Raw genomic sequence first — 26932 nt, 5'->3', positions numbered from 1 at the left:
ATGTGAGGTTTACCAAAGGAGGGGGTCAGGCTGTGCCCTGGCCAAAGGCCTGGTGGAACAGCTCTATCTTGCAGGCCCTGCGGAAAGATGTCAAGTCCCGCAGGGCCCTAGTCTCTTGTGACAGAGCGTTCCACCAGATCGGAGCCACAGCCGAAAAAGCCCTGGCTCTGGTTGAGGCCAGCCTAACCTCCCTGTGGCCCGGGACCTCCAAGATGTTTTTGTTTGAAGACCGTAAGGTCCTCCGTGGGATATACCAGGAGAGGCAGTCCCGTAGGTACGAGGGTCCCAGGCCGTACAAGGCTTTAAAAGTTAAAACCAGTACCTTAAACCTGATCCTGTACCCCACCGGGAGCCAGTGCAGCTGGTATAGCACTGGGTAAATATGATCCCACAGCGAGGACCCTGTAAGGAGTCTCGCCGTGGCATTCTGCACCTGCTGGAGTTTCTGGGTCAGTCTCAAGGGCAGCCCCATGTAGAGTGAGTTACAATAATCCAGTCTGGAGGTGACCGTTGTGTGGATCACAGTGGCTAGGTCAGGGCAAGAGAGGTAAGGAGCCAACTGCTTAGCTTGGCGGAGATGAAAAAATGCCGCCTTTGTTATAGCTGCAATCTGCGCCTCCATGAAAAGGGAGGTGTCGAAGATTACACCCAAACTCTTAACGGATGGTGCTGGCACTAATTGTGCCCCCGCAAGAGATGGGCATTGCCCCCCCATCCCATATCATCCTGACCCAGCCAAAGGACCTCTGTCTTCGAAGGATTTAACTTCAACCGGCTCCCACGTAACCATCCAGCCACAGCTTCCAAACATCTGGTCAGTGTGTTTGGGGCCGAGTCAGGATGGCCATCCATCAACAGATAGAGCTAGGTGTCATCAGCATACTGATGGCAGCCCAACCCAAAACTCCGGACAAGCTGGGCGAGGGGGCGCATAAAGATATTGAAAAGCATCGGAGAGAGTATCGCACCCTGTGGCAATCCACACACCAAGGAGTGGCACAATGACAGTTTCCCCCCAAGCGCCACCCTCTGTCCCCGACCAGAGAGAAACGAGCGCAGCCATTGAAGGACTGTGCCTTGGATCCCCACATTGGTGAGGCAGTGGTCCAGGAGTTCATGACTGACCATGTCAAAGGCTGCTGACAGGTCTAAAAGAATCAGCAGCCCCAACCTGCCTCAATCCAGCTGCCTGCAGAGATCATCTGTTAGGGCGACCAGAGCCGTCTCGGTCCCATGACCAGCGCGGAAGCCGGACTGGAATGGATCCAGAGCCAATGTTTCATCCAGAAACCCACCAAGCTGTTCAGAAACCGCTCTCTCAATCACATTACCCAGGAATGGAAGATTCGAAACCGGGTGGTAATTAATTAATTAAATTGGAAAATAAACCACAAAACATTCCACAGCTAAACAGAACTACCATATAACATACATTCAGGGAAGAAAAACCACCTAAATAGTAGGAGAACAACAATCAAGCATCTAACAGTAAACAAGCAAAACTTAAATATAATCATGAAACAATGGACTATAAAGAACTAAAACAGATGGCAAAGGAAGGGGGCGGGGGAGGGGGGAGAAAGAAAAAAGAAAAAGGGTTCTTGTAGCAGATGAAGTTCTTGTAGCTAGCACTTGTAGTGGCAGAGAAAGTGTTCCTCTTAGCATCAGGAGTCCTCAGGTTTCCCCCACAGCTGGTATTCTCAGGGCCATGGGATGATACCTCCAGGGGGCGGGGGAGCCTCCATTACATCATCCTTCTCCATGCCAGGGTGGGAGCCACCAGTGTTGCTACCTCCAGGACTGACCGTCCCCCAGCTGCCACCTAGGTAGGTTCAATCTTGGGTGTCTCGAGACCTGAGAGGTTCAGAATTGGCCTCATCCTAAACTCCAGCTGCCACCTGAAGAACTGATGTTGACTCCCAGGTGGAAGGCCCTCACCACAAAGGCCCCTGAGAGCCTTGGCCTCACGTAAGTTCTGTTGGTTACCCCCTCTGCTATGGCCAGCTGCCAGCCCTGTGGCTTAAGAGCCTCTTGCATCTTGAGGGTGGAACCTACCCCCCTCTGGCTTCCCTAGGTGCCTTTCAGTTGAGTAATATATCTTGACCCAGGCTCCATGTCGACCATTTAATCAGTCTGTTTCAGTTAGGAGTACAGTGGTACCTCGGGTTACATACGCTTCAGTTACATACGCTTCAGGTTACAGACTCCACTAACCCAGAAATAGTACCTCGGGTTAAGAATTTTGCTTCAGGATGAGAACAGAAATTGTGCGGCGGCGGAGCAGCGGCAGCGGGAGGCCCCATTAGCTAAAGTGGTGCTTCAGGTTAAGAACAGTTTCAGGTTAAGAACAGACCTCCAGAACGAATTAAGTTCTTAACCCGAGGTACCACTGTACTGCTGGCATGCAGGACAGTTGAATTCACAACTGGGAATATAGAAGCGAGGCATACAGCACAGTTGGATTCACAAGCTAAGAAGGTAGAGGCAAGCCCAAATGGAACACTCTTGTAACATAGCGTCTTCGGTAGCAATAACCTTTCTCCACCTCCCTTAGTTCATTTAAAACGCTGAGTCAAAGCCTGTGTCAGAGTCAGTTCGGAAAAAAGTTCAGAAGATTAATTAAAATTGTTTAGAGTTACAAGTCCTTGGAATAGGCTGGGCGGTAGCTGTTAAGCTGTTCGACTTTGTCAGATCTAATTTATGGTGCCAGCTTCACAAGTTCTCTGATATAAGACCCCAGGTTACCAAACACATAAAACATACCCTACTTTCGATAAGAAGAGGGTTTAAAAGTTACAAAATCAAAAAGTTTAAAAAGTTAAAAGGAGTAGGAGCCCCCAACATACAATTGAGGAGAGCTCTAACAAGCGTGTCTAATCTAGCGTACCATCTGGATCCAGTACTCCAAGGAGAATTAGTAGTAAATTCCCTTCCTTCTCTCTCTCGCTTTCTCTCCCCCTTGTTAGTTAATGACACTTTTGACCCTTGAAAACACACACATAAAAATGCTGAATTCCCCTCTGCTCTCATTAAAACCTGAAGCTAGTATTCATGCACTGATTTGAATAGATTGATCACAGAGATTTATCTCTGAACTTCCTGGTAGCAGCAAACCTTTTAAAAATAACAAAAATTGTGGTGTGTCCCTATGCATGCCTCAGAAGTAACTCATCATAATCAAATATAAGCCAGGTTTTCCCAGTCAAGCCCAGACTGGTGTAATATGCTCAAATCATCTTGCCTCAGTGAGCATCCGGGTTGCTGAATTCTGCACCTGCTGAAGCTTCTGAACTGTTCTCAGAGGCAGCCCCACATATAATACATTGCAGTAATCCAACCTAGAGGTTATAGAAAATAGGAAGAGTATAAAGAAAGAGTACAGTTGTACCTTGGAAGACAAACGGAATCCGTTCCGGAAGTCTGTTCAACTTCCAAAATGTTCAGAAACCAAAGTGTGGCTTCTGATTGGCTGCAGGAAGCTCCTGCAGCCAATCGTAAGCCGTGGAAGCCCTGTCAGATGTTTGACTTCCAGAAATAGAGTCGCAAACCGGAACATTCACTTCTGGGTTTGCAGCATTTGGGAGCCAAAACATTCAAGAACTAAGCTGTTCGAAAACCAAGGTACGACTGCATTAGATAAATTCACAGAGCAGAAGGCTATCAATGGCTATTAGCCATGATGACTATGCTCTGCCTCCATGGCCGTAGGCAGTAATGGTTCCGGATTCCAATTTATGGGAATCACAGGTGGGGAGAGCACTGTTGTACTCAGGTTCTGTTTGTGGGCTTCCCATGGGCATCTTGGTGGCCACTGGGGAACAGGAGGCTGAACTACATAGGCCGTGTGCCTGACCCAGCAGGTTCTTTTGACGTTCTTACATTTTTGGGGGGTTACAAAACTGTATCACGAAATTAGAAGTATTGAGTTCCAAAGGATAACTGTTTTGCATTTTGCTTATTAGTCCAGGATGTATAAACTAGGTTGGTTTGTAGAACCAAAGAAATCTGCCCTCCACCCCTAGTACCTATATTTTAGAGAGATTAGATAGATGATAGATAGATAAATGATAGGTAGATAGATAGATAGATAGATAGATAGATGATAGATAGATGATAGATAGATAGATAGATGATAGATAGATAGATAGATAGATGATAGATAGATAGATAGATAGATAGATAGATAGATAGATAGAGATAGATAGATAGATAGATAGATAGATAGATAGATAGATATGTATGTATGTATGCCGATCAGCATCCTTTTGCTTTCCCCAGTAGGGGAAGGGAGACTGAAAACTACTACTCAGCTCAAAATCCCTGACTACAGTTCTTCCCACTTCCGTCATAATTCTCCAGTTCAAACAGACCCTTCTCTGAAAGCAGAAAGTGGCTCTGCTGTGAAGGTGATTGATATAGTGATATACCAGGGGTCAGCAACCTAAGGCCCATGGGGGTTGTTTAACCAGCCCATGGACCCCTGCCGCCCACTCGGTCGGCTCCTGTGCACCGCACTAAATCAGCACAGAGCACAGAGGGGACTGCCTTCCACGACGCTGACCAGCTTCCCATTGGCTGCAGGAAGCTCCTGCTGCCAATGGAAACCTGCGCATACCTCCTCCAAGGAGCGCTGGAAATAGCGTTTGCGCATGCGTGTGTGCACTCCGGCCCACCGCGGCGTCTGCGGGACCGTGAACCAGCCCAAGCCCCAAATACTTTGCCGACCCCGGTCTATACTTAGCCTTCTATAGCTCAAGTTTTATTTTGCTTTTAATTGGGTCTTTATAGGCAATATTTATAGGCAGCAGTGACCATGCCATTGCTGGGTGTAGCAATAAAATTTTCATATCCTTGTTCTATTTTTTAAAAACAAGTAATTCCCAAAGAACAATTGAGAAACACAGTATTCCTACTTTACCTGCTACGTTAAACTTGTCACGTTAAAAGGCTGGTCTTCACTCATTAAAAGGGCAGACAAACATTGTAAAATTAAAATAAATCATGCCTGAATTTTTTATCACTACAAGAAATCTATACCCACCCAAAGTACACAGTAAATTATTCTAACCTCAATGTTTTGGAGTGCAAATGTATTGCGGAAGGCACCTCTGAAAGCTGAGAAGTAGCAGTTGTTTTGGCAGCTAAGTCCAGGGTTCAGGTTCTACACTCTTATTGACTAAGAAATATTTAAGAGATATTAGGACACTCAGAAATACAGGATGGCAGCTATTCATGCTTCTGATGTGGGACACACAAAGAGATGTAGACAGACATCAACAATATGATGTGAAACTCACATCTGCTCCAGACTAATGACTTAACTGCACTATACATTTAAAGCACCATTGTACCGCTTTAAACAGTCATTCCGCCAAATAATTCTTAAGGGTACTCAGCAGGGCTTTTTTCCCCAGCCAGAACTCACCGGAACTCAGTTCTGGCCCCTCTCAGACAGGCGCCATTGCCATTATAAGAGAACAAGGGAGGAGTTCGTGGTGAGTTCCAGCACCTCCTTTTCTAGAAAAATAGCACTGGTACTGAGAGTTGTTAGGGGACCCCGTCTCCCAACAGAGTTACAGATCCTACGGTTCCCTTGTAAGAGGGATTGATTGTTAAGCCATTCTGTTATTTTGTTGCATGCCATCCCAATCTCCAAGTGGTTCCAGACGTTTATCCAATCTAGGGGTTCACAGCATTAACATGAATTCCTAGTAAAGTCAGGCTAACTTCCTGGTCAGGTGATGGCCCTCTAAGTATAGGAATGCATAGGATCAAAGAATTGTAAAGTTGGAAGGGACCACAAGGGTAATCTAGTCCCAGCCCCTGCAATGCAGGAATCTTTTTGCCCAGCGTGGGGCTCAAACTCATGACCCTGAAATTAAGAGTCTCATGCTCTACCAACTGAACTAATGCCTGCTTGATCCAGGAATTAGAAGGAGGCTCAAGCGTACAGCCTATCCCCGCATCCCCTGCAACTTGTAACAGCATTATAGCTCTGTCACAGGGTGCCTTAAATAGCTTGACTGCAAAGCTCTGGCTCGATGTAGACACGTCAAAGAAGCGATTCAGATAAGCGCGTTGTAAACTCATACAGGGAAATCTGGTTGGTAAAAATGGGACTGCACATTGCCATCTGGTGTCACAGTGTTATATCACATATACAACACATATACAGTGGTACCTCGGGTTACAGACGCTTCAGGTTACAGACTCCGCTAACCCAGAAAAAGTACCTTGGGTTAAGAACTTTGCTTCTGGATGAGAACAGAAATCGCATGGCTGCAGCGGGAGGCCCTATTAGCTAAAGTGGTACTTCAGGTTAAGAACAGTTTCAGGTTAAGAACGGACCTCCAGAACAAATTAAGTTCTTATCCCGAGGTACCACTGTAATACGCTTTTTCTTTACCAATCTATCTGAGTTCTCTGTTTGAAATAACCTCCTTACCCCATTTAAAGGAGGATGCTCCAAAGGGCAGTGTGTAAATCCCCAGAGAGGATACCAGATGTTGGGCAGCTGGGTACCCACAACCATGTCAAATTTGGCCTGTGAAGTGGATCCTGATAATGATATGGTTTGTGGAACCAAACAGCTTCCCCACCCCTATGTTGCATTACAAACTGAATGATCCCTGCTGTTGCTATGCCAGCATCCTGCCCGTGATAACACAGGGTCATGATAACACAAGGTCCAGGCTGACATTATTTTGTAGAAGCGACTCAAGGACATACTGGAACTTCAAGTTTGTTCATTTGATGTGGATTAAAGTGCTGCTGCTCTAACACAACAAATCCATTATGAACCACCTTCACCCCATAGTTTTTGCAATTAGAAAAATGATGAGCAAATGCATTAAAAGGTGTGGGAACAACGAACGATGAAAATGAAGATGTTTAAACACCCCACAACCAAGATCAGGATGAATGTTCATTGCCATAACCAAATCAGAATGAATGCTCAATAAAGGCTGTTGACTACCAAACAAATCAGGATGAATGTGAATAAACAGTGTCACACCCACACCACACATTTAAAACACTCTTATACCACTTTAAATGGAATTGTTAGAAGACCCATTAGCAAACTACAGTTCCCGGGATTATTTGGGGAAAGCCATGACGGTTAAAGTGGCATGAGAGTGCTTTAAATGTCACATGTGGATGTGATATCGTAAGTCTGGAGGAGCCCTTTATTAGAAGGATTTATTATTTCTAAGTTGCTTTGAGAAGTTATTGCAGTTAGGCCTGAAAAGCTAGATGTGTGCTGCACCCCATAGTCACCTTTGACAGGACTTAACCATCTAGGGGGTCCTTTACATTTACCTTTGCTGTGGTTAGAAAGCACACTACAATGTTTACATGAAAGAAACACTTAGAAGTACTCAAATTATTTCATAGAAAGTGTTTGTCTATAATGAATCTATAATCAACTCATCTTGATTATTCTGAACAAGTACTTACCAGAACAGAAGTGGGTGAGAAATAATTTTTGTAGCTTCTGGAGTTAACACACACACACACACACACACACACACACACAGCGCGCGCAACCATTTCCTTTTAAAAAGTTGAGCAGGGGAAAACCCAACAATACTTATGGGCTTGGCTTAGGACATCACATCCCTGCCCTGTTCATAAAATCAATGAAGCAGGTGAAAAGAAGCAAACTTTCTATTTCCCAGGAGACTCTACAGGCAGAAGGACTCCTGAGAACAGTTCCAAAAAAGGAAGCTCTCCTAGGGTCACAGGCGTGCCAGATAAGAGACATCGCAGACTCTCTGATGGGGAACTGGGCCGTCAACCATTGGTTTTCAGCTCTTGTGATTGTAAGTAACTCTTGTTAAGTTCTAAAGGGATAGATTTGAGAAGCAAGGAAGATGCCACACTCTGGGAACTGTAACTCTGTGAGGCGAAGAGAGGTCTCCATATAACTCTTAGTACCTGTAACAAGGGACGCGGGTGGCACTGTGGGTTAAACCACTGAGCCTTGGGCTTGCCGATCAGAAGGTCGGCAGTTTGAATCCCTGTGATGGGGTGAGCTCCCGTTGCTCGGTCCCTGCTCCTGCCCACCTAGCAGTTCGAAAGCACGTCAAAGTGCAAGTAGATAAATAGGTACCGCTCCAGCGGGAAGGTAAACGGTGTTTCCGTGCGCTTCTCTGGTTCGCCAGAAGCAGCTTAGTCATGCTGGCCACATGACCCGGAAGCTGTACACTGGCTCCCTTGGCTGGTAAAGCGAGATGAGCGCCGCAACCCCAGAGTCAGTCATGACTGGACCTAATGGTCAGGGGTCCCTTTACCTTTACCTTACCCGTAACAAACTACAGTCCCCATGATGGTTTAAAGTGGTATGGTGCTGTTTTACATCTTATAGTGCAGATGGGGCCTAAGTTTTAGGTATGTGCTTGAATCACTCCTACAAAATAAAAGTCTTGAGGTACCTTAATAGGACTTCTGTCTGGTCTCACAGTGCTCTCCTTAGGTATTTTAAGGAAATTTTACAGTTGTGGTGCCACTACTGAGAAGGCACCTGCTCCCAGTTAAGCATGCAGGGTATCTTTTGACATTTACTAACATAATATGTATGCAGTGCTTTTTTTCTGGGGGGACTCAGGTGTATGCATACCCCTAAACATTTTGTGAATCTAAATTTGGCCTCATTGAGGGGCAGTATTTCAATATAAGTAGGAAAATGAGAGTACAGTGTTCCTAAACTTTTTTAAAAAAGAAAAAAAGCACTGTATGTATGTAGAAGGGATCTGTTTTTTGTTTCTGTACAATTAGGAGGATGCCCTAGAATAGTGATCTTCTGTGTTCCGGGATAGATCATTTTTTCTGAAAGATAACTGGATTTATGTACTCCCTCTCCATGTATGCTTATAAATACATGTCCAAATGCAAGCTGAAGCTAACACTTCATGCATCTGATGAAGTGGAATCTAGACTGGGGATGGAAGGATCTGTCAATTTCATTTCTCACAAATTCTATTTCTTTTCAATCTTATATTCCGTTTCCCATATTTCTACAGCAATTTGTGACTTTCTTTTAAAAAAATCTTCATTAAAAATCTTCATCATTTTTGAGTGAATTACTCCCAATAAATGCATTTTTAACACAGTCTTAACCGAAGTACACATTTATGCAAGTAATTTCTTCGAATATAATGCAATTTTGAATGTTATTTTCACTTACATTTTTATTTTAATGCATGTTTTCCCCTTGACTTGCATTTTCTGTAAACATTGTTAGTTGGAAAACCATACTGCAAATTTGGATTTGTGCAAATTTTGAAGATGGCTGTGTTTCAGTTCTTACAACTGTTTAGTCTATTTTTTTGTTTGTTTATTATTCATTAATTCATTAATTTTAATTATTACATTTGTATCTTGTCCTTCTTTCGGAAGGAGTCCAGGAAGGCAAGCATTTCTGCAACAACAAGAAAAACAAATAAAGTTAATAAAAGCAAATTTAGAACATCTTAAAAACCTGTCAAAAACATTCAAAAAACATCTAAAGAAAGTTGAAGGACAGATGCAACTAAATCATGTGTCAGCAGGGGGGAGTGATGGAAGGCAGTGATGGTGCCAGCCCAGTGTCAACATTATTTATTTTATTTCATAGAACCATAGAATTGTAGAGCTGGGAGGGACCTCGAGGCTCATCTAATTCAGTCCCCAGCAATGCAGGAATCTGAACTAGCTCATACATGACAGATGGCCTAGCCAACCTCTGCTTAAAGACCTCCAAGGAAGAAGAGCCCACAACCTCTCTTGGGATTCTGCTCCACTGTTAAACAACTCTTACTGTCAGAAAGTTCTTCTTGATGTTCATGCAACCTGAAGCCATTGGTTTGGATCAGGGGTCAGCGGCCTTTTTCAGCCATGGGCCGGTCCACCATCCCTCACACCATGTGGTAGACTGGACTATGTTTTGAAGAAAAAAAATGAATGAATTCCTATGCCCCACGAATAACCCAGAGATGCATTTTAAATAAAAGGACACATTCTACCCATGTAAAACACCAGGCAGGCCCCACAAATAACCCAGAGATGCACTTTAAATAAAAGCACACATTCTATTCATGTAAAAACACGATGATTCCCAAACCATCCCCGGGCCAGATTGAGAAGGCGATTGGGCCGCATCCAGCCCACAGGGCATAGGTTGCCTACCCCTGGTTTGGATCCTACCCTCCAGAGCAGGAGAAAAAAAGCTTGTTCCCTCTTCCATGGGAAAGCCTGTTTGATACTTGAAGATGGCTGTCGTATCTCCTCTCAGTCTCCTGTTTTCCAGGTTAACCTTACCCAGCTCCTTCAACCGCTCCTCATAAGGCTTGGTTTCCAGATCCTTGATCATCTTGGTCACCCTCCTCTGCACACATTCCAGCTTGTCAATATCCTTCTTAAATCTTGTCTTTCCCCCAGAACCCGGAACTTGAGGCAGTTCACATAAATCAACACAAATACAGATAAAGCACATGTTGCTTAAAGCGCAAACAGTACAATGTTACTGTTGAAAATGGAATGCAACAGTGTAAATTACAGTCCTATTAAATTGCAGATAGTCATGGCAAACAAACACAAACAGTGCAACACATTATTTAAACCCTTTTCTTAAAAGCAATTGGTTCCTCATAGTCTGCTGGAATAAAGGAGTCTACACTTGCCAGCGGAAGGACAACAAGGAAGGAGCCAGTCCATCCTCTTTGGGAAGGGAGTTCCAAAACCTGGGAGCAGCCACCAAGAAGGCCATCTCCCACATCGATTGGCGTGGAGTTCCAAAATACAAGTGTTGTCACAAGCAATGAGTCCTTTATCTACAATGATAAAATAAAATCAATATTTACCAAAACAAAGAGAGAAAGTATAAAACCTGTTCAAAACCTCCATAACACCCTAACTTCCTCATACTTTATGGTGCAGGAATGTTCAGGAGCCAGTTGCAAAGTTGATTCAGAAGAACAAATTTGCTCTTCCTCCCTGCCAAGGCTGCTGCTTCTGTGCACACTGAGTGACATTTGCTGGCTGTGGGAACGCAGCTAATGGCCTGAGCAGTAGCTCCAGAGCTTGCTGGTGCCTGCGGCTGTTTCCAGTCGTTGCTCTTAATGGAATCTGGATCAGTTCCTAAGTAGTTTGAACTGGAAAGGCAGTTCAAATATGTGATATGGTCAAACATAGAGAAGTTGTAAGTAGTTGACATATTAAGTCTGTATTTGACTGATCAGAAATTGATAAGAGATACATAGCGTCATGAGCACAAACAATGATGGATGAGCAATAAAAAGGAGATCAGTCTCAGCAGTGGGGCGGTTAGCTAATTTTAGACTCTGAACATAAATGGTTTTTATGGGACTCTCTCTTTATAGATGGCAATTGCTTCATTTGCTTTATAGCTGACCCTGCTATATTTGAGCTCCCTCCTGAGCATTCTGCTGGATGGGCCTCTGCCGGTGCACCGGAGGGTGAACTGTTCCTGGATATTTCAGGAACTGAACCCAGAACCTTCTGTATGCAAGGCACATAGGAGCCAACTCCTAGGGGCTGTGGGGGATTTGCCCCCCTAAAATATTTGAGGGGGCTAAGCCCCCACAAAATTGATGGGCATTCCCATTCAAATAGTGTGTATTCATTGTGCCATGTGATTTATGTATTTATAAGAAATGATCTTAACTGATATCCTAACAAGCATGATATTGATTTGATTATTTTCTGCTTGCAATTCTGCTGTAGGCTCACTTGTGGAGATGAAGCCAATCGCTTCTTTTTCTTAGACATTTTCACAGAAATGCAGCTGCTACTATTTTCAGCTGTAAATCAGGAAACTCAGCATCCTTCCAAGATTAGGGCATTTGAACTCCTCTCCTGCTGATAAGTAGTTGGTACACTGAGTTGAGCTGGAGCTAATTAAGGCTTTCTCCGGGACTTTCCAGGACTTTCTCTAAAACTTTTAGTTTTAGTTTGTCGCTCGGTATCTTAGTTATTTTAAACTACCAAGCAATAAACGAAAACTAGTAAAAATTAATAAAAAGCTGATAAAACTAGTAAAAACTAATAAAAACTAATAAAAACCTCACAACTAACGCAGAGCTCAAATCAGTGCTTCCTCTAACGACGGCATCTTGGCTCCTTCTCCTGATAGTCAGGATCATGCCACTTTTACTCTCGCGGATGAGTGGCCTCCTGTCTCCATTACCAAAGTTATAAGTTTAATCGACCAGATGAAACTAGGAAAGGCTGCTGGCCCCAGTGGCGTAGCGTGGGGGTGCAGGGGGGCCAGCCGCACCGGGCGCAACATCTGGGGGTTAGGGTTAGGGGGCTCAAATCCATGGGTTAGGGGGTGCAAATCCACGGGTTGGGGGCGCAAATTACTTGCCTTGCCCCGGGTGCTAACAACCCACGCTACGCCACTGGCTGGCCCTGATGCCATTCCATCTGAATTGATCAAAGCCAAGTCAGAGTGGTGGGCTCCAATACTAGTGGAACTTTTCACTATGATAGATAGATAGATATTGTATTATGCCTAACTCATGGCAGCAATCTATAATTATTCCAATCTTTAAAAAGGGTGATAAAAAGCTGTCGTCCAACTATCGGCCAATAAGCCACTAAGTACATGTGGCTCCACAAAGAACATCTCTATGTGGCCTTCCTAGATATTAAGGCTGCTTTTGACACTGTTGACAGGGGGCTATTATGGACCAAATTGGAGACAATGGGCCTAGAACCCAGATTACTCCACTTGATCAAAAAACTTTATACAAAGAACACCTGCCATATAAGAACAACACAAGAGAATGAAATGACAGATCCTGCCATCATAAACCGAGGAGTTAAGCAGGGCTGTGTACTCGCTCCCTCCTTTTTTAACCTTTTTCTTAACGACTTCGCTTCTTCACTAAAACATGTAGATGCCCACAGCCCAAAACTCAATGCATTAAGCATTCCCATCCTCCTACATGCAGATGATATGATTTTGCTTTCACGGATAAGAATTGGCTTAAAGCGACCGTTAAATTCCTGTATTGACTATCTGTCCAGAATGAAATTGTGCATGAACTTTGACAAAAGCAAAATACTGGTCTCTGGGAATTCATGCAAGAGCTATAGCTGGGTATTTGGTGGTAAACCCATCCAGCAGGTATTTGAATTCAACTGTCTGGGAATTACATTCCATCATAGGCCTCTCTGGTCCACGCACCATGCAACGGCAGTGAATGCCAGTAAGTTGTCTATGCAGGCCATAATGTGTTTCTTCATAACAAGAGGTAATTTGCATATCCCTTCTGCCCTTAAGGTCTTCAATGCCAAAGTTATAGCTCAGTTGCTTTATGGTATTCCAGTCTGGCTGCCAGGGTTTACCCAGTTGGTTGAACGAGTACAGGCAGCTTTTCTCTTCAAGATTTTCGCTGTCCCACGCTGTGTACCCTATGCAGCCTTGTGTCTAGAGGGAGGTCAACACAAGATAGAGACTGTTGCCTGGGCGAGATTTCTTCTATGCTGGTTAAACATCTGCCTTACATCAGATAAAGATCCTCTCCTTAGCGAAGTTTTGCTAGACCCCTTTCTTTCCCCAGGGCTACAACCATTTAACAAGAAGGTACAGCAACTCGGGCTGGCAGTGGAACTTTTGCGATCGATGTCCCTACCATCTGTCAAGGCTATAATAAAAACTAGGTTGTGGGATATTGAACACCAAGAACTAACAGTAGCAGCAGAGAAAACATGTTCCCCTCTTTATTTTCAACTTTCTTGGGCACATGAAATTAACCATAATTATCTTGAATTTCTGCTTAACCCTCAAGAAAGAAGGGCATTTTCGCTGGCCAGGTTTAATTCAAATCCATCAAACCTCCTTTGGGGAAGGTTCTCAGGCAGGGTGGAAGGAGCAAGAACTTGCCCATGTGAAGACCACCTGGTGGAACCACATATGGTTCTCAATTGTAAACTATGTGCTGATCTCCGCCAGCAATTTCTAGATCAACTCTGTATCCCCAAATGGAAACCAGAGTCAGAGGTCATACATTTTCTATTACTGGGGAATGATCAGGAACTCACCAAGTTAGTGGCTAAATATCTCTATTTGGTTTTTTGTCGTTGAAATACACTGTAGATGTCTGATCTCCCTGGAGACCAAGAGATGTGACAATAGACTGCTCTGCCTCCTTTCTTTTAGCAAATGTTTATGTCACTGGGGAAGTGGTAATTCTGCAGTGATTTGTTTTGGATGTTGTATGTGATGCCAATAAAAGGTTTTACGATACGATACGATTATTTTCTAAACGCACTTGCATCTTTGCTACTGTTTAAGAAGTTGCCCCTTGATATAATAATCTTTCAAATAATGCAACTGTTATTCTTGCCATATATTCACATGATATGATCTATTTTTATTTTGAAATAAAGGATGAAGTTGTACTGGAATTATTGGTGACAGTCATGGAGCTAAAACCTTTGCCCGTTCCCCCAACCCCCCAATATTCTAAAGTGTGTCGGGTTTAGTAAGCCAACTCAACTATGTTTTCTGCTTCTGTGTTCTAGGCTGCTTGGCTGGGAGTAAACGTTTCACTCTTTGTGATTTATTTCTTGACATTTGACAAAGGTGAAAAGTACTTCTACACCCGCCAGATCCTTGGGGTGAGACCATCTCCTCAACTTCTGATTGCCTCTGCTCTTAGGAGATGAATAATCTTGGCAAAGGATAGCAAGATATGCTTGTTTGAAAATCCTAATTCATTGACAGGATTAATACCCTGCATATTGTTAATTAATATAGCATATGAATCATTGGGCTGTTAGGGCAGAAGGTAAGGAGCCTCAAAAATAGGTGGAATCTGAGCCAATGGGAGTCAGAGTCAACTAATCCTAGTTTTGACCCCCCCCCATCCTTCCGGCTGAGGAGCAACACCTGAGACTGAGGGTCAGGAAGAGGAAGTTGTTGGTAGTACAACCCCTTGGAAGTTGGAAGTCAGGCATTTGGGGGCTGGTTGGGGGTTGGATAGCACCGCATTTGCCCTAATTGGACCAGCTTCTACCAATGCAAAATAAGCCTTGCAATTGGCCATTGGGGATAATAAACTACCTAAATTACAAATGATGGCAAGCATTACCAACTACAGTGGTACCTCGGGTTACAGAGTCTTCAGGTTACAGACACTTCAGTTTACAGACTCCGCTAACCCAGAAATAGTACCTTGGGTTAAGAACTTTGCTTCAGGATGAGAACAGAAATCGTGTGGCAGCGGCAGCAGGAGGCCCCATTAGCTAAAGTGGTCCCTCAGGTTGAGAACAGTTTCAGCTTAAAAATGGACCTCGGGAACAAATTATGTTCTTAACCAGAGCTACCACTGTAGTTAGCTCTTGTGCACAGGCTGAGAGCATGGTGTGAGGAGTAGGCAGGTAGAGGAGGAAAAGTGGCATAGGTAGATGGGAGGAAAAGACAACTGAAGGCATGCAGTGTGATTTGCATAGAGCAGGTCATATGTCATATGCCCTTGAATACTTTTCTACTTTCCCCCATGCCCCGCCCAGCATATTCCACCTATAGAGTTCAGTTTCTCATTTTCCAAATCTTAAACTCAGCTCTTCTAGGATTGCCATATTGTTGAGCTTTTTAAAAAACAACAACAACCAGGAACATAAAATTTTGATTGACGTATGGCAGACCTCAGCTCTTCACAATTTTGCATTAGTTTGTAAATTTCAAATATTTTTTTTAAGTTCTCTTTAATTCGCATCTTTGTCCAAATTTCTCTGGATATAAACCTTTTTTTGCAAACAAATTTCCCAAATGCGATGCATTTTTCTATGTATATTTTCCACTAACGTGCAGTTTAAGGCACACTTTCCCCTAATAGGCACACATTTTTATTACCGATTATTTTATTGGAGAACTGTAGTGCAAAATTTGGAAAAGTGAGAGAGTGGAAAGATGCCTGTGTTAAGGTTTGCATACTGTTTTAGGAAGTACAAACTGGGGAGTTTTACATTAAATTGCAAACCGAACCAAATTTCTGGGGCCCACCTCTATCCCGACACTAGCGGCAGCTGCCTCTCTTTACCTAATGGTAGAGCCAGACCGGAGTATAAAACAGTTACAAGTTTGTAGTAAAAAAAACCCAACACCCTTCTGCAGCTTCTCCTCTTTTTATTTGTAGTCTGCCCTGCCTTGGGCACGTGCTTCGGCCAAATGCCTCAACTTCAACAGCATGCTGATCCTGCTGCCTGTTTGCCGGAACCTTCTCTCCTTTCTGAGGGGCAGCTGTTGGGTGAGCAAGAAATGGATCTCAACTGCACCTCCAATTTGTTGCTTATAATTTATTTATTCAATTTCTATACTGCCCTTCATCTGAGGATCACAAGGCGGTTTACAATATAAAAAAATATGGAGGCTACATTCACACCTTACATTTACAACCAACAGCTCCCAGGATTATTGGGGGGGGGGGAGGTCATAACTGTTTAAAGAGGCATCACAGTGGTGTTAATGTATGGTGTGAATGTGGTCAAGGAGGCTGTCTTTCCAGCTAGGTTTCCTTCGTCCAGTTTTCTTCATCCGAGGAAATCATGGTGTTTGGGACCTCTGGGCTGTTTATTACATCAATATCTGTTGTGTTAATGGACAGGTGAGTTTTAAGGCTGTGCAAAAAGAGGAACCCAACACAATAGTTGTGGCTTGCAGAAAACCACTGTGCAACAGATAGCTCAGCCCCACAACCTACCTATGGATTCTCTTGGGGGGAAACGTTCTGCTGGTCCAAAACATTTCACTGGCGAAATAAGTGCACCGCTAAGTGACACTAACACAGCGATACATTGGATACAACTCTCTGTGTATTTCTCATACTGTGTCATTAGAATGGAAGAAGCCCTTTAAATCTTGGGAGAGAGGCAGAATATAAATACATGAAACAACAACTACAACTACAACAATCCAAACCATTTCCTCCAGCCCCCTTTGCTGATCAACCCCACATCATCATCATCATCATCATCATGTAACAATAATCTGAATAATTTCTTCCATTTCCTTCTGCTGATCAGCTGCATATCACAGGGAGTCCTGTTTGCAAAGGAGCAATTTCCTGTTAAGCTCCTGATTCCTGCTTTGAAATTGCTTTGTAGTCACATATCATGTCAGGTGTGGGGCAGATGAGCATTGCTTGGGTGATCCTTTGGATGAAGTTGGGGCCGATGCTGGGGTGCCCATCCTGTGTTATACCCACCTTGAATTTTACACCCCAGTCTGCTAGCTGGCCTGTTTTTTTGTTTCCATTCAGTGTTGCAGACGCACCATGAGGAAACAACTAGATCACAACTTGACCTTCCACAAGCTGGTGGCCTACATGATTGCCCTCCACACAGGTAAAATGACTTCTGTTCTAGAGAAATCAAAAGGGCCCAACATTCGTTTTCATGAGTACAATAAGAGCTGCAAGGCACTCCACAAATGTGCAGTGATAAACAATGATGTCACCAGTAGAACTTAAATGAATTGGGGGTGGGAAGGAAATATGTTGCCAAACTAGAGCATTTCTATTGTGCTTCAAATTGATTCCCAACTAAGGGTTCTGTTGAGCTCACAGTTTATGTTTGTAATGGATTGGGTAGGTTAATACTCATAACATTTTGCTAAGAAGCCTTGACATCTTTTTATACCAAAAAAAAAAAAAGGTATTCAAAATAACAATTTCAAAAGCATTTAACTATTGTTTTTATATTTAAAAAATGGGTGCAGAATGGTGGGGGCAGAAGTCAGGGTGGTCAACAGTAGGCGGAGCCAGGGGCAATGACTGATTCTATGTTTGGCCACATCCTCCTTCCTGTTGAGTTCTGCAGGGACAAGACTGAGGGTGGATGTAGACACGGGGGGTGGGGTGGGGTAAGCTATAAATAAGTCAGGAATTAGATCATTATAACAAAAGAAAGAAATCTCTATGGAAAACCATGTTTTAAAATTTCCTGCTCTATGGTGCAATCTGGTGATGCATGTTTATAGCACATTCATATCACCATCTTTACTAACATAGCTGAGTCCTGAGACTGGAAAGGAGGAAGTTGAAAACCAGTGCCTAATATTGACATTTCTGCAAGGAATTTTCACTAGCATGACATAACTTTAGTACATTGCTCTCGCCAATACGTGTATTGTTATGTACACGTTTGGGTTGGAGACTTCCGGGGTGAATTTTTTTTTTGAAATTTTAATAAATATCATTATAAAAAAAAGAGAACTGCATCACACAATGCAGAGAAGTACACATTTCAAAGTATAGTTGCATTCTCCTTCTTCTTCTTCTTCTTCTTCTTCAAATTAAATACCGTCCTTCATCAAAAGATTCTTAGGGCAGTTCACAGAATAAAATGCAAGATAAAACACAAGTTATAAATTAAACCAAAGGAGCAAAATAATAACTCCCGCTCCCTACAGAAACATTTAAAGGGCTGTAGGATATTAATCAGCCAAAGGCCTGGCTGAAGAGGAATATTTTCACCTTGCGTCTAAAGATGTATAATGAAGGTGCCAGGTGAGCCTCCCTGGGAGAGCATTCCATGGATGGGGAGCCACTGCAGAGAAAGCCCAGTTCTCATGTTGCCACCCTCCTGACCTCTTGTGGAGGAGGCACATAAAGAAGGGCCTCAGAGGATGAATCTCACAGAGTCCAGGACAGTTTATATGTGGAGAGGCGGTCCTTGAGGTCCATGATTTCAGTTTGGTCACTGGTTCAGGAAGTGCATATTAGGTAGGTTTGTATAAAAAGGCGAACTGAATCACTTTCTCCCCCATACCTACATGGGAATGTGTACGCATGGACACATACACACTGAGCCAGCAAGGGCAGACAGCTACATGCATTTAGCCCCAATTAGTATAGAAAGAGAACATCAGTATAGAAATAGCCCCTTTGCTGGTGTCAGCATATTGTATAAGGACACAGTTCAGGTGTTTCTTGCCCTCTCTTTCAGTGGTTCACATCATTGCTCACCTGCTCAACTTTGAGTGGTACAACCTTGCCAAGCAAGCAACAGACGGAGACCTGGCTTCCACCCTCTCTCACTTACATGAGGACGATGGGTTGTGGCTAAACCCCATCCATTCAAACACTACGGTTGGTGCCTCACAAGCTTTGCTCACTAAGCATCATTGAAGTTCTGAAAGGGAAAGTTGCTGGTGCTTCAGCCTTGCTGAAAGCTTCCTTTCCTTTTGACTGTAAGCAATAACTTGTCAGTGTTATGCATTTTGTTCTATTTAGAGCCTCCTGGTGATTAGTTTTCATCTGGGTGTTATTAGTTCATTGGTGTTATTTTTAAGGAGAATTTCAGTGGTGCGCTTGTGTGTTCTGGGTTACTAGGATGTGTGAACGCAACCTAAGAGTCTATAGCCCTTATGAAGAAGACACCCCACTCAGCCTTGCTTGGACCAATCACCATCTCTCAACCTAACCTAACTATTATTATTATTATTAAGTGGCTTCCAACAGAGTATTTAAAAAACGATACATTAAAATGTCTTCTAAAAGTCAAATATTTGTATGTCTGTTTGACATCTGATGGGAGAGTATTCCACAGGGTGGGCACCACTACTGAGAAGGGCCTCTGCCTGGTTCCCTGTAACTTCACTTCTTGCAATGAGGGAACCCACCAGAAGGCCTCAGAGCTGGACCTCAGTCTCCATGCTGAACGATGGGGATGGAGACGCTCCTTCATGTATACAGCTATCTTTCAGTGTCATGGACCATGTACACCACCTTGAGCTCCTGGGAGAAAAGGTGGTATATAAATGTCATAATTAAACCTTGTCTGTAAGGCAGAGCTTTTATCAAGCACAACTTTACATGTCATAATCTGGCTTTCATCTGCAGACACCCTTGTATGTGGCATTCACCACCATTCCTGGTCTAACTGGTGTGATCATCACCTTGTCCTTCATCCTTATGGTCACTTCTTCTATGGAGTTCATCCGCAGAAACTACTTTGAGGTTTTCTGGTACACCCATCATCTCTTTGTTATCTACTTTCTGGGCCTCGTCATCCATGGCATTGCGTAAGGCACTTCTGCAATTGTGGGGTAGGCTAGCTAGGATAGCTAGGAGTGGGCGAATCTAACCATTTCATGTTCCTCTTTTCCCTAAGAGGAATGTTAAGCTCTCTACAAATCAAAAGCAGTATTTGTGTGTCTCTCTGTGTGTGTTTTAAGTAGTCTTCCTGAAAATTCATTAGTTTTTTAGTGCGAATTTCTCCTAACATGCACATCTTGTTGTGTTGTTTTGCCTAATATACACTTTTTTTTGCGAAACAATTTATCCACATATGGTGCATTTGAATGTTATTTTCACTAATACGTGTTTCTATGTGCACACTTCCCCACTGCTGATTTAAAGCAAAGAGCAACCTTTTTGCAACCCACACCTTACAACTGAAAACCAAACACAATATGAGCTGAAAGAGTCTATTGGAAAGGTTTGCTTAGCTCACATGGCCTGTATGAGCAAACCTCCTTTTCCACTACAGTGGTACCTTGGGTTACATACGCTTCAGGTTACATACGCTTCAGGTTACATACACTTCAGGTTACAGACTCTGCTAACCCAGAAATAGTGCTTCAGGTTAAGAACTTTGCTTCAGGATAAGAACACAATTGTGCTCCGGCGGCGCGGCGGCAGCAGGAGGCCCCACTGGCTAAAGTGGTGCTTCAGGTTAAGAACAGTTTCAGGTTAAGAACAGACCTCTGGAACGAATTAAGTACTTAACCCGAGGTACCACTGTACTGGGCTTTTGTTCCTTTCTTTCACATTTGCAGTTTTGATGGTTCTGTTCTTTTTTCCAGAGGTCTTGTTCGTGGGCAGACAGACAAAAGCTTGGAGGAGAGCAATCCTAAGCTCTGTGCTGGGCAGTATACAGAGTGGGCTCAAGGCAACAGCACTCATTGCAAAGTGCCTGAGTTTCAGGGTCTTCCTGCTGAGGTAAGAATGACATACCGTATTTTTCGCCCTATAGGATGCACTTTTCCCCCTCCAAAAATGAAGGTGAAATATGTGTGCATCCTATGGGGCGAATGCAGGCTTTCACTGAAGTCTGGAGAGCGAGGGGGGTCGGTGCGCACCGACCCCTCTCGCTCTCCAGGCTTCAGGAAGCTATCCGCAAGCCTTGGGAGACCGCGGGAGTTCCCGACGGGCTCCCTAGGCTTGTGGAGAGCTGCCTGCAGCACGCCCCAGGCTTTGGGCTTCGCGCAGCTCTGCACAAGCCGTGGGAGCCCGGCGTGACTTCGCGCTGGGCTCCCACGGCTTGCAGAGAGCTGCCTGCATCCCTGTGGATAGCAGCCTGTTCTGGGGGGGGAATAATTTTTTTTCTTTATTCCCCCCCCCAAAAAAAACTAGGTGCGCCCTATGGGGCGAAAAATACGGTACAACATGAGGAAAGCACTGAAGTGATGAAGGTGGAAGGTTTCACAAGTGGGAAAATGCTGGCCCCGCAATTAAACTGTCCATTCTAACGTGGATGTTGTTTCTTTAAAGTCCTGGAAGTGGGTGTTGGCCCCGATAATTCTCTATGCCTTTGAGAGAGCCTTGAGGATTTGGCGTTCCTGCCAGAAGGTGGTTGTTGTAAAGGTAAGCATCTCTGCTTTCTTCTTCTTCTTGGCTTTGAGTCGGATACGTACGACACATTAAGTGTGCCTCAAGATGGAAGCACACCATACAACTGAAAGCACCCCCAAAGAATCATGGGAACTGTTGTTTGTTAAGGTTGTCAGGAATTGTAGCTCTGTGAGAGGTAAACAACAACAGTTCCCAGGATTCTCTGGGGGAAGTCATCTGTTTTAAACATTCATCAAATGTGTTTTAAATATGTGGTGTGGATCTGCCCTCAGCTAGAGCTCAAGGAAATCAAGACAAGTTCTTCCTGTCAGTGGTAAATTGAGGGCACTTTCAGACTGCTGGTGTTTTCAGGTGGGATTCAATCGTATACCGGTTCAGCTTGTGAGTCAAGGCCCCGCTCCCCACTTGGTGATGAAATAAGATACATGGACACAAGTATTTGGGTTAATGGGCTAAAAAAGGCCACAACTTTATTGGTTACAGAATGTGAGTGGTATTGGCTTAGGCATTGGATCCGAACAGACTATACTTGACTTCTGCCCGCTCTGCAGGGAGTCATGCAAGGGTTAACAACCTGTAGGGGGAGCTTGTTGATGCGAATCAACTGGAAGCTTTCCCCTAGAGCAGCCTTTCTCAACCTGTGGGTCCCCAGATGTTGTTGAACTACAACTCCCATCACCCCTAGCTAGCAAGGCCAGAGCTCAGGGATGATGGGAGTTGTAGTCCAACAACATCTGGGACCCACAGGTTGAGAACCGCTGCCCTAGTCACCGGAGGGTCATGCCATGGCCCTAGCCACCACCTGGGCGTTGGACAGGAACCACAACCGCCGGATTCCTTTAATGGAATACCCTTCAAGTGGAGGGGTGGGTGATGGTCACAACCTCCCCTCCAACACACAACGCATTTTCCGATGCCTAACCACCAAGTTGTGACAATTTGCTATGAGGTAGGCAATAAACCAAGCGGCTAGTTCCAATTTGCCAAGTGGAAAAAATTCCTACCAGGCCCCTTGGACAACAAAGGCGACCAGCCGAAGTCCATAGCAAGGGAGGGAGCTGAAGCAAAACCTAGAGGGTGGGTGGGTGGGTTGGTAATCCGTGGAAGCCGGAAAAGCAAGGGAGAGCTCATGGGCCTGCGGCCGTTTAAATCCGGCTAAACCACGCCCCCCAGCGAGCCGGATTGGCTGGCTGAGGGGCATGACGCGGGCCCAGGGCTCCAGTGACGCGGGGGCCTAGCCACCCCCCCCCCCCGACTGCAGGAAGTGATTCCTGCTCACAACCCCCTCTGGGAAGAGGAGAGGCTTTCTGCAACTAAAGCTGATTTGGAACTGTTATACAGCAAACCTGCCCCCCCCATCAGACTCTTCATGGTAAATCATGGGAAAATGCACTGGTAAGTATGGGGAAATCTTTGCTTGACACAATGTCATCCTACCACTCTGCAACCTGTTTACTGTTTACATCCTGATTTATGTGTTGGGGTACTAGACAACGTTAGCTATTTAACAAGCACACATTCTGATTTGTTTGCGGGGAAATTCTATGACGTTGTGCCATAGCAAGTCTTGTCCCCAAGTTTCCAGCGCATTTCCCTATCCCTTTCCTTATCACGGAATGTCTGGTCTTTTGGGGAAGTGGGCTTGTTGAGCAAGACACCTCACCTCCACCGACTATAATGATGCAATATGAGTTTGCTAGAGTGTGATTGGAACTCCACCTGGAAACAGCGAGAGCCTGAAAGTGCTCCTGGCCTAATCAGATTGGGATGAAAGCTGACTAAAGCACAGCATCGAGTAGACACTGGACTTAAGTGGTCTTATGTGGGGCTCCTTCCGCCTCTTCAGATAACAGTACAGTGGACGCTCGGGTTGTGAACGTGATCCGTGCGGGATGCACGTTCACAACCCACAGTGTTCGGGACACCCAGCAGCGCGTTTGTGCACACGCGGGTTGTGATTCGGCACTTCTTCGCATGCGCATAGCGCGATGTAGTGCTTCTGCACCTGCATGAACCCAAAACCCAGAAGTAGCCTGTTCTGGTACTACCAGGTTTCGGCTGGTCCTTAACCCAAAAAAACGCAACCTGAAGTGTCTGTAATCCGAGGTATGACTGTACTCCCCGCTCTGTTTGGGTGGGGGAATAGGGGGAGGGGCTTCCTGCTCATTCTGCTGGGTGGGGTCCTTGGCCTCTGTTCCAAAGTCCTGCATGGATGGGCCACTTCTTTCTGCCCTCTGAGGAAAAAGAACAAAATTTTGAAGAGATCAAGAATGAGAAATGTAATTCTAAGTGTGTGCACATGTGCGCAGCCAACCCTCCCATGAAGCAGCTGCCTTGGGTGGTGGTAGTGGAAGAAGTGTACTCACCCACCCCACTAGCAGCCAAGGTAAGGGAGGCTTCAGTGGTGGCAGGGTGGTACAGCATCTCGCTGCACAGCGTTGCTGCTGGTCTTCCTCGTCCCCCAGAAAAACCTCCCTTTTGCTGAGTCTTGGTAAGAGATTAGTGTTCTAGGAAGCCCTTGGAGAGTTCTCTTGCAGCAGTGGTGGGGTATTTTGCCTCATGCGACAACACATTCCTGGCTTCCTCTATAGCCAGTTTGTGGATAGATAACAGGAATCCTTGACAAAGAACACTGTAGGCTTTAGCCATTATCTCCAGGACTTTTTATTTACTAAGAAAGTCTGGTGAGGAATAAATGAATAGGGGAGAGGGCAGAAACCTTATGATCCTGTTCTGCAACTCTGGTGTCATATGACATCTGCTTAGTAGGAATAGAGGTGAATTTTTTGTTTTTTCGGGGTGCCCCGCCTGCTTGGTGAGAGCTGGTTGGAATGCATGCTTTTTCAATAAAGATGGCCTGTTTTGCTGACAATTTGTGTCCAGATTCAGTTGGCTGGTCCAGGCAGCCCTGTGTATCAGGCTTGAACCCTGAGAATTCCCTAACCCATCAATAATAATAATAATTTATTATTTATACCCTGCCCATCTGGTTGGGTTTCCCCAGCTACTCTGGGCAGCTCCCAACCAAATATTACCCATTTATTGAATGCTCTCCACAGGGAGGCTAGCCTGGCTCCTTCATTTCACCTCTTTTGGCACCAGACAAAAACATTCCTCTTCCCCTAGGCCTTTGGCTAATTAAAGAAACTATGGCCTTTTAAACTGTGTGTGTGGTGGTTGGGTTATTGTTTTATTTGTTACAGTAGAACCTCAGTTGTTTAATTGTCTCCATTGACAAATGTTTCAGCTTTCGAATGCCAAAAACCCGGAAGTAACTGCTTCGGTTTTCGAACGATTTTCAGAAGCCGAACATGCCATGCAGCTTCCGTTTTGAGCTTCCCTATTGTATTGAGGCTTCTGCTTCCAGTTTTCAGACATTTTGGAAGTCGAGTGGTCTTCCAGAATGGATCACGTTCGAAAACTGAGGTTCCAGTGTATTATGTTATGTGTTTTTATACTGTAAACTGCCCCGTGATCCTTGAATGATGGTTGGTATGCAAATTTAATACATTAAATAATAAATAAATGAGTTTTGTTGCTTCTCCACTCTGGGCATAATGTGGGCATGCGGAAGCCTGTGGCTGTTGCTTGCTGCGAGATTCTTGAGCCGCAGATTATTTATTTATGACTTCCCAGGAGGCACCCAATGCAGTTTACAGTACAACAACAAAAGACAAATGGCAGCAGCATGTTTTAAAAGCAGCTAATTTTTTTTGCATATATAAAAACCAATTTTAAACAAGTCATATGAATATTAAAAAAAATGTAAAAAGAGCAACCAACAACAACAAACCGTATGTCAAACCAATTAAAATCCAATAGAGATGCAAGCCAGGGTAAAAGTCTTGTTGAAAATGTTCAGCAGGTGCCAAAATGACAGTTACCGCTCACATGCTCCAAGAGGTGGGCAGGGTTTGCGACACTGCGCAGGACTTCCCGGGACCAGGGTGCCACCCACCTTGGCTACAGGGAGGCCATCACTCTGCCCCCATCTCAGCGTCTGGGGTGGGGGGAGGCTCCAGGGACAGGGTTTAGTGTGTGGGCTCACAATAGCGAACTTCTGTACAGTGGTACCTCGGGTTACAGACGCTTCAGCTTACATACGCTTCAGGTTACAGACTCTGCTAACCCAGAAATAGTACCTCGGGTTAAGAACTTTGCTTCAGGATGAGAACAGAAATTGTGCTCCGGCGGCGCAGCAGCAGCAGGAGGCCCCATTGGCTAAAGTGGTACTTCAGGTTAAGACATAGCTGTCAACTTTTCCCTTTTCTTGCAAGGAATCCTATTCGGAATAAGGGAATTTCCCTTAAAAAAAGGGAAACGTTAACAGCTAAGGGTTAAGAACAGTTCCAGGTTAAGAACGGACCTCCAGAACGAATTAAGTTCTTAACCCGAGGTATTTCTGTAGTTGGGTGGCTTGTCTATTGCCTTTTAGGTGCTTTTAAGTGCCAGGAAAAGACCTTGGGCATTGAGATTTCTGGCCACAGAAGAAGGCCAGCTGCTTTGAATTCAAGTCCAATTAATATTTCCTTTCGAATGGTAGAGGGAGTTTTCCTCTCCCTTTCGATGTCAGCATGACTTTTGTTTGCAGGCCATTATGCACCCTTCAAATGTCCTTGAGCTGCAGTTGTACAAGAAAGGATTCAGCATGGAAGTAGGGCAGTATGTTTTCCTCAACTGCCCGTCTATCTACTATTTGGAGTGGCATCCATTCACCCTCACATCTGCTCCAGAGGAAAAGTTATTCTCTGTCCACATCAGGGCAGCAGGCGATTGGACAGAGGCTCTGATTGACAACTTTAAGCAGCCAAACCCGGTGGTGCCCAGGTGAGTAGCTGCGTAAACCAGCAACCATTTGCCTTTGATGAGGCCATTGGGGGGTGAAGCAGCAGCAACTCTCTCTTATGCTCAGGCTCAGGTACATGAGCTGCTCAGTTACTGTGTGGCCTGCAGATGCGAAGGGCTTTGGAGAGGACAAATATCAAGGCAGTCCAGCCAAACAGGAAAGAAACTGCTGTATGAATCCCAAAATATTTTCATCATTAGAACAAAGTTTGCATTGGGCCATTGAAGGAGGGATTTGGAGACAGGGTGAGGAGAAGGCAAGAGGACTGGGAAAAACGCTGGTAGATAGGCACAGCAGAACTGGTCATAGGTGAGGTCTATGGGTAAAAAGAAGATCATTTGGGGTCTGGCCTGGAAGCGTTAAATGTGGAATAACATTCCTGCTAAAGGTAAACTATGTTTTGCAGACTTTCTTGAGAAGGCTTCCCCTGAAAGGCTGCATACTAAATTGATTATTGATTCAGTTTGTGGAACTAAATTTTTCTGAGCACAAAGTTCTA

At 44.6% G+C, this 26932-nt stretch overlaps 1 protein-coding gene and 1 long non-coding RNA gene across 6 annotated transcripts in view; one reads left to right on the top strand and one right to left on the bottom strand.

Annotated features, from left to right (window-relative positions):
• NOX1 (NADPH oxidase 1) overlaps window positions 1–26932 on the top strand; it is a 34990-nt gene that overhangs the window by 669 nt on the left and 7389 nt on the right. The window contains exons 1-9 of one of the 5 annotated variants that reach the window (XM_083595992.1): window positions 6511–7823; window positions 14533–14628; window positions 16149–16259; window positions 17271–17355; window positions 18958–19100; window positions 19854–20035; window positions 20819–20954; window positions 21507–21599; window positions 26179–26414. In XM_083595992.1, coding sequence (XP_083452118.1) covers window positions 7641–7823; window positions 14533–14628; window positions 16149–16259; window positions 17271–17355; window positions 18958–19100; window positions 19854–20035; window positions 20819–20954; window positions 21507–21599; window positions 26179–26414 — 1265 coding nt within the window. In that variant the 5' untranslated portion in view covers window positions 6511–7640. Of the gene's footprint in view, window positions 1–6510; window positions 7824–10248; window positions 10289–11137; window positions 11180–14532; window positions 14629–16148; window positions 16260–17270; window positions 17356–18957; window positions 19101–19853; window positions 20036–20818; window positions 20955–21506; window positions 21600–26178; window positions 26415–26932 lie in introns of those variants that run through there. The other 4 variants (XM_083595991.1, XM_083595994.1, XM_083595993.1 and 1 more) reach the window with 4 other exon arrangements.
• On the bottom strand, window positions 9161–10977 carry LOC310754382. The gene is made up of 4 exons (XR_014543783.1): window positions 10906–10977; window positions 10168–10811; window positions 9800–9918; window positions 9161–9421 (listed from the first exon to the last, which is right to left on the bottom strand). It is a non-coding gene; the product is annotated as an uncharacterized lncRNA (long non-coding RNA).

This window comes from Podarcis filfolensis (assembly GCF_964270895.1).
Source record: "Podarcis filfolensis genome assembly, chromosome: Z".
NCBI classification, from domain to species: Eukaryota; Metazoa; Chordata; class Lepidosauria; order Squamata; family Lacertidae; genus Podarcis; species Podarcis filfolensis.
This window is presented reverse-complemented; position numbering and strand designations above follow the sequence as displayed.